General features: G+C 45.0%; 1 protein-coding gene and 1 pseudogene across 5 annotated transcripts in view; both read left to right on the forward strand.

Annotated features, from left to right (window-relative positions):
* The window catches only part of LOC147903109 (uncharacterized), a 132,263-nt gene extending 119,934 nt beyond the window's left edge, over positions 1–12,329 (forward strand). Inside the window, exon 8 of one of the 5 annotated variants that reach the window (XM_087373119.1) lies at positions 11,841–12,329. In XM_087373119.1, the coding sequence (XP_087229245.1) occupies positions 11,841–11,951 (111 nt within the window). In that variant the 3' untranslated portion in view covers positions 11,952–12,329. Of the gene's footprint in view, positions 1–11,361; positions 11,496–11,523; positions 11,816–11,840 lie in introns of those variants that run through there. The other 4 variants (XM_087373115.1, XM_087373116.1, XM_087373117.1 and 1 more) reach the window with 4 other exon arrangements.
* On the forward strand, positions 4,941–7,375 carry LOC147903111 (uncharacterized; annotated as a pseudogene).
* Positions 12,330–12,826: the final 497 nt, after the last annotated feature.

Here is a 12,826-nt window from a genome sequence, read left to right on the forward strand (position 1 = left end):
TTCATGTCAATTTTCAAAAAGCTAGACTGTTGCCCTTACATCCTAAAGAATGGCATTCTTTATTATGGCAAAGGGAAATTGTTCCACCTGCTCAGTTGGTTCATCATCTTAGTTACCCATTGGGCTGGAATATTACTCCTCGTCAACAGTCTGATGGATTCTTGCTTCTCTCAAGAAAAAACTTGAATATTGGAAATTGGCGACATGGCCATTGCATCTTTGGCTGCAACTTGTTCAGTCTATTTTAATAGCTCATATTCAGTTTTACTTACCTCTCATTATGTTCAGTAAGGCTGATCTAGCATCATTCGAAAAATGGCATCAACCTGGAGAGGGGTCAGCGCAAACTCTGCTTGTACTATCTGATGGGGGACCGAGGGCTTACTCCCAATCATCCTAGAGCCCAATCTCATCATCATCACCATCATCATCATCATCATCATCATCATCACCATCAGGACATCAGGGTGGATGGTCAATGGAACCCTTCTTTGTGATATGCAAGCAATGATCCCTGTAGAAGTTGACCTTCACTGGAAGCTCGCTCGGTCCTAGCCAGGTCTGGAATGTGTGTAGCTGTAAGAGATCCTCACATATGACCTGGTTGACTTCGTGTAACAGGAGGGGAGAAAACGGAGCATCCATACTATACTGGAAGGCACGGGGTCTATCCATGTGGTGCTCCAGTCATACCATCATATCTGGTCACCTCTTGATGAAAGTGCCAGTGCCCAGAAGTGTAGTCCTTGTACTCCTTGACTTGATACAGATACGTGATGACCTGAACTGCCACATCTAGCTATAATGGGGATGACCCAAACTCAGCCTGAATGATCCGACCAGTTGGGTTCAGTTCAAGCAAGTATTCACAGCTACTTGGCTGATCACTACGATGTGGGTGTGCAAAATTTTCCCCAGGGATTGGTGCCTTGGGGGTGAATTAGTGAGTTGGTCCAAAGTGGGGGCAAAGGGCCCAAATGTTTTTAGGTTGGGCCATTGGTTAGGAAATTTAAATTGCCCCACTAGAGGGGGCAATGGGGGCAAATGAGAAGGGGGATGCCACATGGCATCTCCCATACCTTGGATGGATTTAGAAGGTTACCTGAGGAAGCACTCGGAGGGAATCCAAGGAGAAAGGCGTAGTAGTGCTAGTCAACGGGGGGTTCACGTAGAGGAAAGTGCTTGGGACAGATTTGGATGCTTATTGTATGCTTCATGAAGGCAGTGCCCAACAGGGCTAAGGCAAAGTGGCATTGATGCCTAACCAAATGTGGAGTGCTCTGAATGCAAGAGGATTTGTATATACTGTGTAGTCCTTTCAGGGTCCTCCAAGTAATAAAGAAATATCGAAAGGGGCGCAAAGGGTTTGGGGACAATTTGTGTCCTTATATCTTGGCAGGAGCACTGAAATCGGCCTTCAATAAATGAAAGGGCAGTAGAACTAACAAATAACTAGCCAACACTGTTATATTTACGATTCAGCAAACAAACAACTGGCAGAATAGGAGCTAGAGTGCCCCAACACCAAAATAAAGAAATAGACTGGCCCCAAACCTTGGCGCCCCTTTCAGTATTTCTTTACTAAATGGAGAAACCTGCAAATAGATACACAATGAGTCCAAACTCATTTGCATTTAGTGTATTTCCCACTCTAACCTTGCTGGGCCTTGCTCTCACACCCCAATGGCAATAGGCATCCATCTTAGTGCAAACACTTGCATAAACTTGGAGTTCTTGCTAGCAGCCCAAACGGGGTTACACAATTCCCCAGACTACCACGGATGTCAACTGATTCAATGAAATACCCAAGCAATGGGTGAGAGCATAGCTTGCTTGCCTGCATCCTCGGGAACATGAACTTGAACTATAAGGATCCATTGTGGACATCTAAGGTTCCCCAAACACAGCTCACAACAAGGCACAAACTCTGAGTGAGCAGCCAACCACTCTTTGGCATCAAGGGCATTACACAGCCCGCTAGGCATCCATAATCAATGCATGTTCTCTATTGCGAATGGCTCCCATCAAACATGGCAAACATGCATCCATTTCTATTCGAGATGGCTTGTACTTAGTCTAGAATTGTTCCTAGCAACCAATACTTGGTCACACAATCCTCTGCAAGTGCCTCAAGTGCCCTCTCAATCACTTACGCCCTCTGCGTCAGGATAGAAGCATAAGCATCAATGGAATCTTGAACCAGGTGAAGGACTTCACACTAAGAATTCTCCTGCTCAGTAAATGCATTAGAATGTCTGGCCAGCCCTTCCAAAAACAGCTCACCCGTAGGCTGAGATTCCCTGTGTGCACATTTGATTTTTCAGAGTAGCTTGCAGTTAGCTCTTTGTAGCAAGGCAAGCTCCTAGAACTATTTCATACATGTGAGCTGATCTGTGTGACCAGCCTGCTCTTCCATAGCCCAAATTGCGACGTCAAGGTGGCCGTGAGTGACCAGCCATCTCCACCAATTCACGATGTCAAAGTAGCCCAAAACCATTTCGCTACTTGCGGCCAAAACCTTACAAACAGCAAGGCGCTCCCGACGTCCAAGTGAGAAATCACGATCTAGGAACCTCCGTTCACCCTAGACCAAAGCTCGTGCAGTGTCCTGCCCCATCTCTGTGATCAACTCTGTCCAGCTCCTCCCTGGCCCGTTAGGAGATCCTCCGTGATCAGCCAGCGCTAGCCCGACTTGAGAGAAGACACCCTTTAAGGCTGCAAAGGCCAGCTTTGGCACCCAGCAATTCTCTCGGACAAGAGCTCGTCATCAGCCATGACCTCTTAGGGAGTACACGCAGGTCATACAATGCAATTCTCTGCCCGTAGTCCGTCAGCAAGGAAAGAAGCCCTTTGTGGGCAGCCAATTATTCGCCACGTCCAGCTAAGGTCCTGTGAAGGCTCTATCCGTGTGTACGCTTCATCCCGCACCATAGCTCCCCTCTCGTTGCCCGTCGGCCAGCCACCTAATTTCTTTCCTGATTCTTCCTTGCCCGTTAGCCAGCCCACGTTGTTTCTCCTGCTTGCTATTTTTCCCTATGCTACGAATGGCCTAACTTGAAAACTAAGGGTACTTTGCCCCCGTCTTGGTCCAAACCACAATTTTAACCCTGAGGCATTAAGTGTTAGGGGTTTTAGCACACCAAGCAACCCATGACCTTGCTCCTTGCTTTCCCAGGGTTTGATGGTTACTGTTGTGCCATTTATATATAAAACTGGCAACACCATTGTCAAAATTGGAACCTTAACTAGAGATTTTTATAGACTTAATGCCTAAGAGAGAGACAATCACCATAGGTGCACTTGTAGAGAGGATTTTGTCATTGCAGAGAGTTAACTATGGGAGTTTGGTTAGGTTATATTCACCCCAAGATTCATGGATCATGGTTGTTGATGTCCCGAAGATGTATGTATTACGGTTGTTGATCTCCCCAAGATGCTTGCATTATCTAGACGTGTGTGTGAGGGATGCTTACTTGGAAGAATGAATCGGTTTTTGTCACGAGGGTGTGAGATCTGGTACTCGCTCGTGGGCCTGACCCTGGGAATGAAATTGGCGAGGTATCAGGATGAGGGTGTGCAAGTTTCCCCCTAGGAAGTTGTGCCTTGGGGGAAAATGAAAGGTTTAGGGCCAAGAGGGGCCCAAAGTACCTTAGAAATGATGTTAGTCATTGGTGGGGATTTTAAAAAGGCTCCATTAGAGGGAGCCTAGTGGCAAATGAAGGCCCAAGGCGGCAACCTAAGGGATGGGCTGCCACGTGGCATGCCCATGCAAGTACTTTTTGGAAAGGAACTCCAAGGAAGGAGCTACTTGGCCGACAGGGGCACGTTAAGGCCTTGGAGGAGAGGAAGAGGACGACGAAAGGAGGTAGCATAGTCGGATTGTGATAAGGGCAATGGATCATGCGGGTGATAGAGGAAGCTTGGGGATTGTGGCTATGCACGGGAGTTTCATGCGTAGCTCTTGCAACAACATACGGGCATGTGAGCGAGGACGAAGTGGATTGTGTACGGGCGCTGGCAATTGAGAAATGCCCAAGGTCACAAAAATCGTACGGAATACTTGCGAGAAAGTGTACGGAGGGTTTTGGGCTACTGATCGTACGGGACTGTACGGATGGACATACATAGAACTCTTCCTTGTGCAGGCTGTTGTACACAGCTGTAATAGCCGTACAGATGCAAAGCTGGTAAGGTGGTCCTATAGTTGTACAGGCGGGTACTTTGTACAGACGAGTACTTGTACGGACGACTCCCTCTTCACTGTTGTACGGACAGCTTTCCGTTGTGATAGCCTAGGAGTGGCCGTTCTCGTCTTGTATGCGTAAGCTCGTGTATGAGCTTAGTTTGTTGCTTTTGAAGCTGATTGGGCAAGTCAATTGTGCTCATGGGACTGGGCACCTGAGCAAATATGTCTTTGACAGATAATGATTGGGATATGTAGGGGCAGTCCTCCCCGGATGAGCAAGAAGAGCAATCTATGCATGAGGGAGCCTCTCCAAATGACCAAAATGTTGAGGCACAGCGAGATGTAAATCCTCTTGGTATGAGTGCCTCTCAGTCAAAAGGGTCAAAAGAGGCTGAGGATGCAGAAGATGCCGATGCTATCTTTAAGCCACAATTAGTGAGCGCGGTGGGAGCACTCACGCAGCTCATGCAGGACCCAAGGTTCTTTGAGTTTATGTAGACGGAGGACTCCTTTGAAGTCTAAGGAGAGAAAGAAGAATTGTCATTCATGGGAGTCTGGTGGGGTTCAAAAACAGCCATTTGGAGTGAATCCATTGGATGGACAGCCTCCAGTAATGCCAAATGTACAGAAAATTCCAGGGCAGCATCCCTTTCAAGGTGCTGAAATGATTATGCATGGCCAAGGGACTGATTTTCAGAATTTAAATCAAGGGCAGCAAGCTTTTCCCCAACCCTTTATGCATCCAGGTTATGTTGGTAGGGGTTTAGTATTTCAAGCAATGGCTAGTCAAGCTAATGATGGTCAAGAAATGCTCATAAATTACCCTGTTGGTTTTCAGCCTGGGATGCAAGGCAATGTGTATGGGGATATGCCGCCTGCAATGCCTAACATGGGTGTATGGCAATATTGGCATGCAGCCAGGAATGCAAAGTGGAAGGTTAGGGACCTTTGGAGCTCCTACAGGTATGTTTGGTATGCCTGGGGCTGGTTTGACAAACCCTCTAATGGGTAGTGGTAGCTCAGGACAGGCTGGAGGGAACACAATTCAACCTCCATTCTTTCAGCCACCTATGTATGACAATCTGACACCCAAAGGCAAGGTGAAAGATTACAAAGAGGGTGGTGCAGCAGTGAAGTTTGAGACCTTTAATGGGGCTTAGGACACGTTGAAGGCTCTAACTTTTGTGCAGCAGTTTGATGCAGCCTTTTGGGGGGGGGGAACTTCACAGAGTCATCTAAAATGCGATAGGCAGCCACCTTCTTGAAGGGGAATGCTCTACAGTGGTGGACAAATTTGCTGCTCCAAAATAGAGCACCCACAAGTTTGGTTCAGTTTAAGCAAGTGTTTTGAGCTACCTGGTTGACCACTACCTTTGAGGTAGATGTTATGACAGCATGGCACAAGTTGGATGCAGCCAACTGTCATAACTTGGAAGAATACAATAAAAAGTGTTTGGGAAGCTCTCTTGCCGGTTAGCTCTTATCAGCATGTGCCCTTGTCAGAACAGATTGAAAAATATTGTTGCGGGCTGCTAAAGGAAATTAGCGATCACTGCACTAAAACGAGGGTCACCAACATGTCTCAGCTTATTGAGAATGCTGCGACAGCTGATGCATTGTTGTTGGGAAAAGCCAGTGGGTATAAAAGTAGTAAGTCTGAGAATTTCAAGAAAGCAAGGAAGCCACGGAATGCTCCCAAGCCTCCTTTAACAAAGCGAAGAAGCGTGATAGGCCAGGTTGTAATTCGCTGTCACGTGAGGAAAGGAAAGCCTTGATGGAGCTAATAAATGCTTTCATTGTAAAGAAGAGGGCCATATGGCACGGGATTGCCCAAAACGTAAGCTTAAAGGGAAAGCGGATGATAGGGAAGAGCAGAAAGGCAAGAAGCCTAAACCATCTGTAGGGTTAATGCTTGATGTTATCAGTGAGCAGCTTAATGATGATGCTACAGAGCTTTGCAGGGCATGGGGCAAAGTTAGGGATAAGATGACATTGATTTTCTTAGACCCAGGTGCCTGTTCAAATTTGCTCTCTCCTGAATTGGCAGGCAAGCTTGGAATCCATGCAGGGGAGATGGGGCCTATGAGTGAGGCAGGATTTGCTTGTCTTGGGTTGAGCACTCCGGTTACCTCTATCATTGGAAATCTCCGATTGCATATAAGAGCTTTGTGGACAACGAGGAATTTTATATAATGCCTCTAGAGGGCTGTGATGTTTTGTTGGGAATGCCTTGGTGTCACAAAGTACATGCTTTGCTGGACACATATAATCGGAAGATCTCCCTAGAACATACAGGGAAGAAGCATGTTTTGGATGTCAAACTAAAGGGAGAGTTAGTCCCTCTTGTATCTGCTTCAGCTATATGATCAGTAATGAAACATCATATTTCTGCGTGTATAGTTTTTGCAAAAAATACAAAGTGTGATGATCCACAATTTGTAATCTCCAACCTACATAAAGAGCGGACAGGTTTTCTTAATCAGTTTGGATAGTGTTTTTTTGACTTGTCGCCAGGTGAACTTCCACTTGAGAGGCCTGAGGATCATGCAATTGATATTGTGCTAGGCAGTAGTCCACCAAACCGGGCACCTTATAGGGTGAGTGCAGCCCAGTAAGAAGAAATCATGAGCCAGGTCAAGGACCTTTTGGATAAGGAGCTGATTCATCCCAGTTCTTCCCCTTATTGTTCATCGGTTCTCTTGGTGCAAAAGAGTGATGGTTCTTGGAGAATGTGCATTGATTATCGTGCACTCAACAAGATAACCATAAAAAACATATTTCCAATTCCAAGGATTGATGATATCTTGGATAGATTGGTAGTTTATGTGCAAGTGTGTGAAAGCCTTCCATACAGACAAAGGGGGACTTCGCAAGGCATAAGCAGTTGGATCTGTCTGTTTGTCTTTTAAAAATGCTAGTTTCGCAGACTCTATGGAGATGGTGATGTTGACTGCTGCAGGTGACGGAGAGTATTTTCCAAGCAAGATCAGGGGCATGATGCTGAAAAAGGGACATGCGGGATTACAGGTAACCTTGGTGGATTTAGTAATCAAACCTGAGTGGAGCTCAATGACTGCTTGGTTGCAGAGATATCTGGGAGCAGTTATAAAGACTCTAGAAAGAAGCCAATTGGTGGAGATCTATGTGGGGCAGTCACAAGAGCTTGATGTACTGCTTTCGATTATCTAGGTTGCGGATATGATTGGACAGAGAACAGGTTGAAATAGACCCATGATGCTTGGTAGTTGGCAGGATCTGGTCTGTTCTGAGTTTTCGAGGGGATGACGGGATGGACCTGTTGATGCCTTGTACCTTGAAGGCTCTAGCGAGTTCATGATTTGGATTGCTGCCTGTGACCAGTAAACAGGCTGCCACTTAGGCAGCAAAATTTAGGGTCTATTTAGGGGAGCCATGTGGGTTGCACAGGCCAGCACATAGGGCTGGCAAAGGCCCTGGATCAGTGAAGTTATATAGGTGGTGCAAGCCCTGGAGTGGATAGAATGGCTAGGGCTCAGCCCAGCAGTAAGTGCCAGCAGTGGCGCCTTATATAGGCTAGAAGGACTACCTGTATTGCACAGCCGCCTGGAGCAGTCAGGACAAGACAGATGGGTTCGGCTGTAGTCGGTTCAGCGTTTTGGGTCGGTGAGCCAATTTGGATTGGTCAGGTGGAGGGGCTTTCAGCCCTATATAAAGGCTGCCTTGGAGAGTCATTTGGTATTCCGGCCAGCACTCTTCTAGGGCACTCCAGTGCACGTGTTGAAGAGCAAGTGTTGAGTGTATAGATAATAAGCAGTAAGAGCTCTTCCTTGTACAGCTATTAAGATATGTGATTAGGTTACGGTATAGTGAGATGCTAATATTGAAAGAGTTTGAAGGTAGCTAAGAGCCAAAGCTATCACAAGAGGGTAAGGATAAAAGAATAAAAGAAGGAGAGGTATAGGCTGAGGAGTGTATACAAAAGCTTGTGACCTCTCCTTTGATACTAGGATTTAGGAGTTAGTACAGAGAATCCTAGCTTAGGAAATTGGGACACAACACCTGGAAGGAGCTAACATTTGATCCTGGCTTCCCATGAACAAAGAGGAAGATGGATGCTCAAAATCTTCCTAATCCACAGCAAAAGCCACCTTATGATGAACATGATTCATAAGCCTAAGGGGGATATTGTTGAAGGAAATATGGTGGTGGTCACAGACTATAACGACTTCTACAAAAAGGCATACACCTTGGAACATAGGAATTAGGTGCAGCTCATGGCTATGAACAAATGCACTGATTCCACCCCCTGCACTGATTCCACCCCCTGTATGGTTTCAGATGAGGAAAATGACAAGTTGTTCCTCCCCCATGAACAAAGACAGGCTCAAAAGAGTTTGGAGCTTCTCCAAAATGGGAAATCTCCAAGCTTTGATGGTCTTTGTAAAGGAGTTGTATACGGCCTGCTGGTCATTCGTTGACTCGACTTCGACCAGATGGCTAATTCAGCTTGGTGTGATCGGAAAATCTCCCAAAAGTTCGGATCAATTTGATTCTCCAAAAGGAAGGTAGCCTGGGGCTGAAAGATTTGAGACCCATCACCCTGCTTAATGCAACCATTGCTGTGAGGATGTGTTGGCTCCAATTAATGCATTTCAGAACAACTCTTAGAGCTGAAAGCTTCTCATAAAGTGTTCTTTCTGTGTAGCCAGTTTTTCCATTACCTCTGGAACCTTGGCAGCAGGACACGGAATGAATGGCACACAGCTGGCGTCTACCTTGCAGCAGGATATGCAGGTAACAAGCTTGCAAAGATCTTCCTTCTGAAAACCATATGTAATTCTGAACGTTGCAAGGAGCATTAAAGAAAATCAAGAAAACAAGGGAAAAATCACACGGGAAATCTATGCTCCGAGTGGTATGGAGGGAAATAGCTCCCAATTTTTGCATAAATAGCACTCCACAAATTCTAATGCTGTTGCCTGAAGCGAGTGGCATGAGGCTGAACAAGAGACCATGCCAGACGAGACTGAGCATTAACAAGTGGTCAGCTTCTCCCCTTAGCTGGTCTGTAGGAAGCAGCTTGCCTCCTGCATATAGCAATGAATTCCCATTCTCTGAAACATGAATGATGAAAATAAGAAATCATGAAGGTGCTGAAAGTTGATGCCACTCGTAGAAGACTCCAGGCATCTCTGCCTCCCTCTTTCTTCCTTCTCCCGTCTTCACCTATTCCCTTGAAGGAAGGGGGAGGGAGTTTGGAGGAGGGGCAAGGAGCCATTGCCCAGCACGTCCCTGCTGACTCTGCTAGCAGATATGCGGGAAGATCTCTGCACCTTTGTCTGAGAGGTGGAGAGCTGACTGAGGGATTTGTGATTCTAGGTTAATCAGACCATATGTAATTCTGAACGTTGCAAGGAGCATTAAAGAAAATCAAGAAAACAAGGAAAAAATCACACGGGAAATCTATGCTCTGAGTGGTATGGAGGGAAATAGCTCCCAATTTTTGCATAAATAGCACTCCACAGATTCTAATGCTGTTGCCTGAAGTGAGTGGCATGAGGCTGAACAAGAGACCATGCCAGACGAGACTGAGCATTAACAAGTGGTCAGCTTCTCCCCTTAGCTGGTCCGTAGGAAGCAGCTTGCCTCCTGCATATAACAATGAATTCCCATTCTCTGAATTATGAATGATGAAAATAAGAAATCATGAAGGTGCTGAAGGAATAACGGAGCAGTGAGCCACAACAACCAAGTTGAAGCCACTCGTAGAAGACTCCAGGCATCTCTGCCTCCCTCTTTCTTCTTTCTCCCGTCTTCACCTATTCCCTTGAAGGAAGGGGGAGGGAGTTGGGAGGAGGGGCAAGGAGCCATCGCCCAGCACCATCCCTGCTGACTCTGCTAGCAGATATGCGGGAAGATCTCTGCACCTTTGTCTGAGAGGTGGAGAGCTGACTGAGGGATTTGTGATTCTAGGTTAATCAGACCATATGTAATTCTGAACGTTGCAAGGAGCATTAAAGAAAATCAAGAAAACAAGGAAAAAATCACACGGGAAATCTATGCTCTGAGTGGTATGGAGGGAAATAGCTCCCAATTTTTGCACAAGAGACCATGCCAGACGAGACTGAGCATTAACAAGTGGTCAGCTTCTCCCCTTAGCTGGTCCGTAGGGCATCTCTGCCTCCCTCTTTCTTCTTTCTCCCGTCTTCACCTATCCCCTTGAAGGAAGGGGGAGGGAGTTGGGAGGAGGGGCAAGGAGCCATTGCGCAGCACTGTCCCTGCTGACTCTGCTAGCAGATATGCGGGAAGATCTCTGCACCTGTGTCTGAGGGGTGGAGAGCTGACTGAGGGATTTGTGATGCTAGGTTAATCAGACCTGTGATAGTCTTGTAGCATTGTCCAGGCAGAACAAATGATTTACAATTAATTGGGAATGAGGTCTGGAGTTAAACGTTCAAATGTGATATGACCCCTGGAAAGAGCTTAGGCTAAGGACTTCTCTACTAAAATCTACATTAAAGAGAAAGTTTCTAAAGCACCTTATTAGGCTGCTGGCATTTGTAGCTTTGACAAAAACATGGATAACCATCTTATGATGTACATACTGAGGTAGGAAGATAATAAAAGTAACCCTGTTAGATTACAAAACTATTTTCCAAACCGAGACCCGGAGAGGGCTAGGTTAGGCCGTCAAGGTGATAAAAAAGGGTTAATGGCAACATCTAAAGTAGAGAAATTTGTTGCATATGCTCTGCAAATATAGAAGCCCAGCAAGGAAAAGGTAAAGATGTGGGTGGCACCTATAGTTTGAAGATTCACAAGTATGGGTGCAGAATCCCCGTAAGAGGGGAAGCAACCAGATAGAGTCTATTTAAAAAGCTGAAGAAAGTGTGATGTTGTCCATCCACAAAAATGTTTCCAACAACATTGGTGGTCAGAACAATACTTCAAGTCGCAGGAAGAGAAGGTTCGTGCTTCTGTAAGCGCTTATATTGTGTAGTTGAATAAACTTTATTGGTTTTTTTATTCTTCTGTGGAAATTTATGGCACCAGTTCTTCATATGAATAATGTGTGTGAAATTGTGTGGTTGTCCAAAAGACAACTCTAATTTTAATTCCACTGTACTTTGAGAGGCCTTTTTTGGTGGGGGTTGAACGATTGAAAGATATTTCTGGCTGATGCCAAGTTGCTACAGGTGTGAGGAGACTGCCATGTTGATGTGGGGGGGAGAGAGAATTCAAATGTAGTCTGTCTAAAACAATCTCGTCAACATATTTTTGACCAGGGCGAGCTGTGTATCTTTGAATAAATATTTTTCCCAGATGCAATTTGACTTTTAATACGTCTGATATCACAGGACAAAAGGCCAGGATATAGTTGCCCATCTGTCCGCACCAATCCTTTCCTCCTTTGCCCAGTTACAGGATACCAGCAAGTATAGATATTTGGCAAAATCTTTGTTTCTAGTGCAAATGGATTGTACATACTGTTTTTTGGATGCTTCATGTTATTGGGACAGAGTCTCTGATTGCAGCCCCCCCCCGATGTGTGCGGCAAAAGACACACACACGTCTCCCTATCACCCCTATTTTTCCCTTCTCACTTTGTTCTCCCCTTGTCCCGTTTCAATTATGTCCTCAATTGTTTCCTGATTTCAATTATGAATATTTCTAGGATGGAAGGTATAAAGATCGTGGCTGGGTAAGAAACATCCGGAAGTGGCCACCTCGGCTTGTGAATGATTTGGAAGCCTTTTTAGATGTGAGGCCTACAGAAGTATCTTAAGGCCAGCAGTTTTTAACAATGGTCAGTATTTTCTTTGAGGCTTTTTTAATGTGGTCATTGAGCTCTGTACTCTTGTACTATTTTCTATGAACCTTTTTCATAGGAGTCAGATCTTGGAAATTACTGATAACAGGGGTCTGTTTTTGCATTAGTAGTTATATGAGGGTGTTAATACATGTCACAATTTCAGATTGTGATTGGTTCTGGTTTTGTATACAACTTTCACAGCATTACTAATGAATGTCTTTGACTACCCACTGGATGTCCACTTGCCTTTAGTCTCTTCCGTAGGCTTAGGCTTCAAATGGGGGAACTGTATACTAGAAGACATCAATTTGAGCTAGATTGAAGAATATGTAAAAGATTCAAAATGTGTGTTCATGAAGAGCTTGGATAATATTTGTTTGTAAATCCTATTTTTTGAAAGCTTCACAGATTATAAAAGAAGAACTCACATATGTTTTTCTACTTTCATTTAGTTAAGAGTTATTAAGTTTCAAATGTAAGCCATGGTTGGAGGAGGGAAGAGCAAAAGGGTCTTGAAAATGGATGCAAACAATCACAAGCATGTCATGGGGTGTCAAGGAGGATTGAGCCAACTATACTAAACCACTAGGCTGGCTGTAATACACCACTTAGGTTTTTTGTATCGGTTATTGGGTACTACCCCTAGTTTCATACCTCGAGGTAATGTATTTTGGAAATATGAATCCTAGGATGTTCTAGATAAAACTTTTGTGCTTTAATTTCTAAGATTAACCTATTCTATATATCCAAATTCCAAAATGTTTTAGACTATCGATTTTAGCTTCCTATTTTAAGTTCATGTTTCGAATGTGTAAGACATGGATACCAGATCTAAGCTCTCATCGAGG

The sequence above is a fragment of the Dipteris shenzhenensis genome, chromosome 4, assembly GCF_047967505.1.
Source record: "Dipteris shenzhenensis isolate YYH24624 ecotype China chromosome 4, Dip_SZ_1.0, whole genome shotgun sequence".
NCBI lineage: Eukaryota > Viridiplantae > Streptophyta > Polypodiopsida > Gleicheniales > Dipteridaceae > Dipteris > Dipteris shenzhenensis.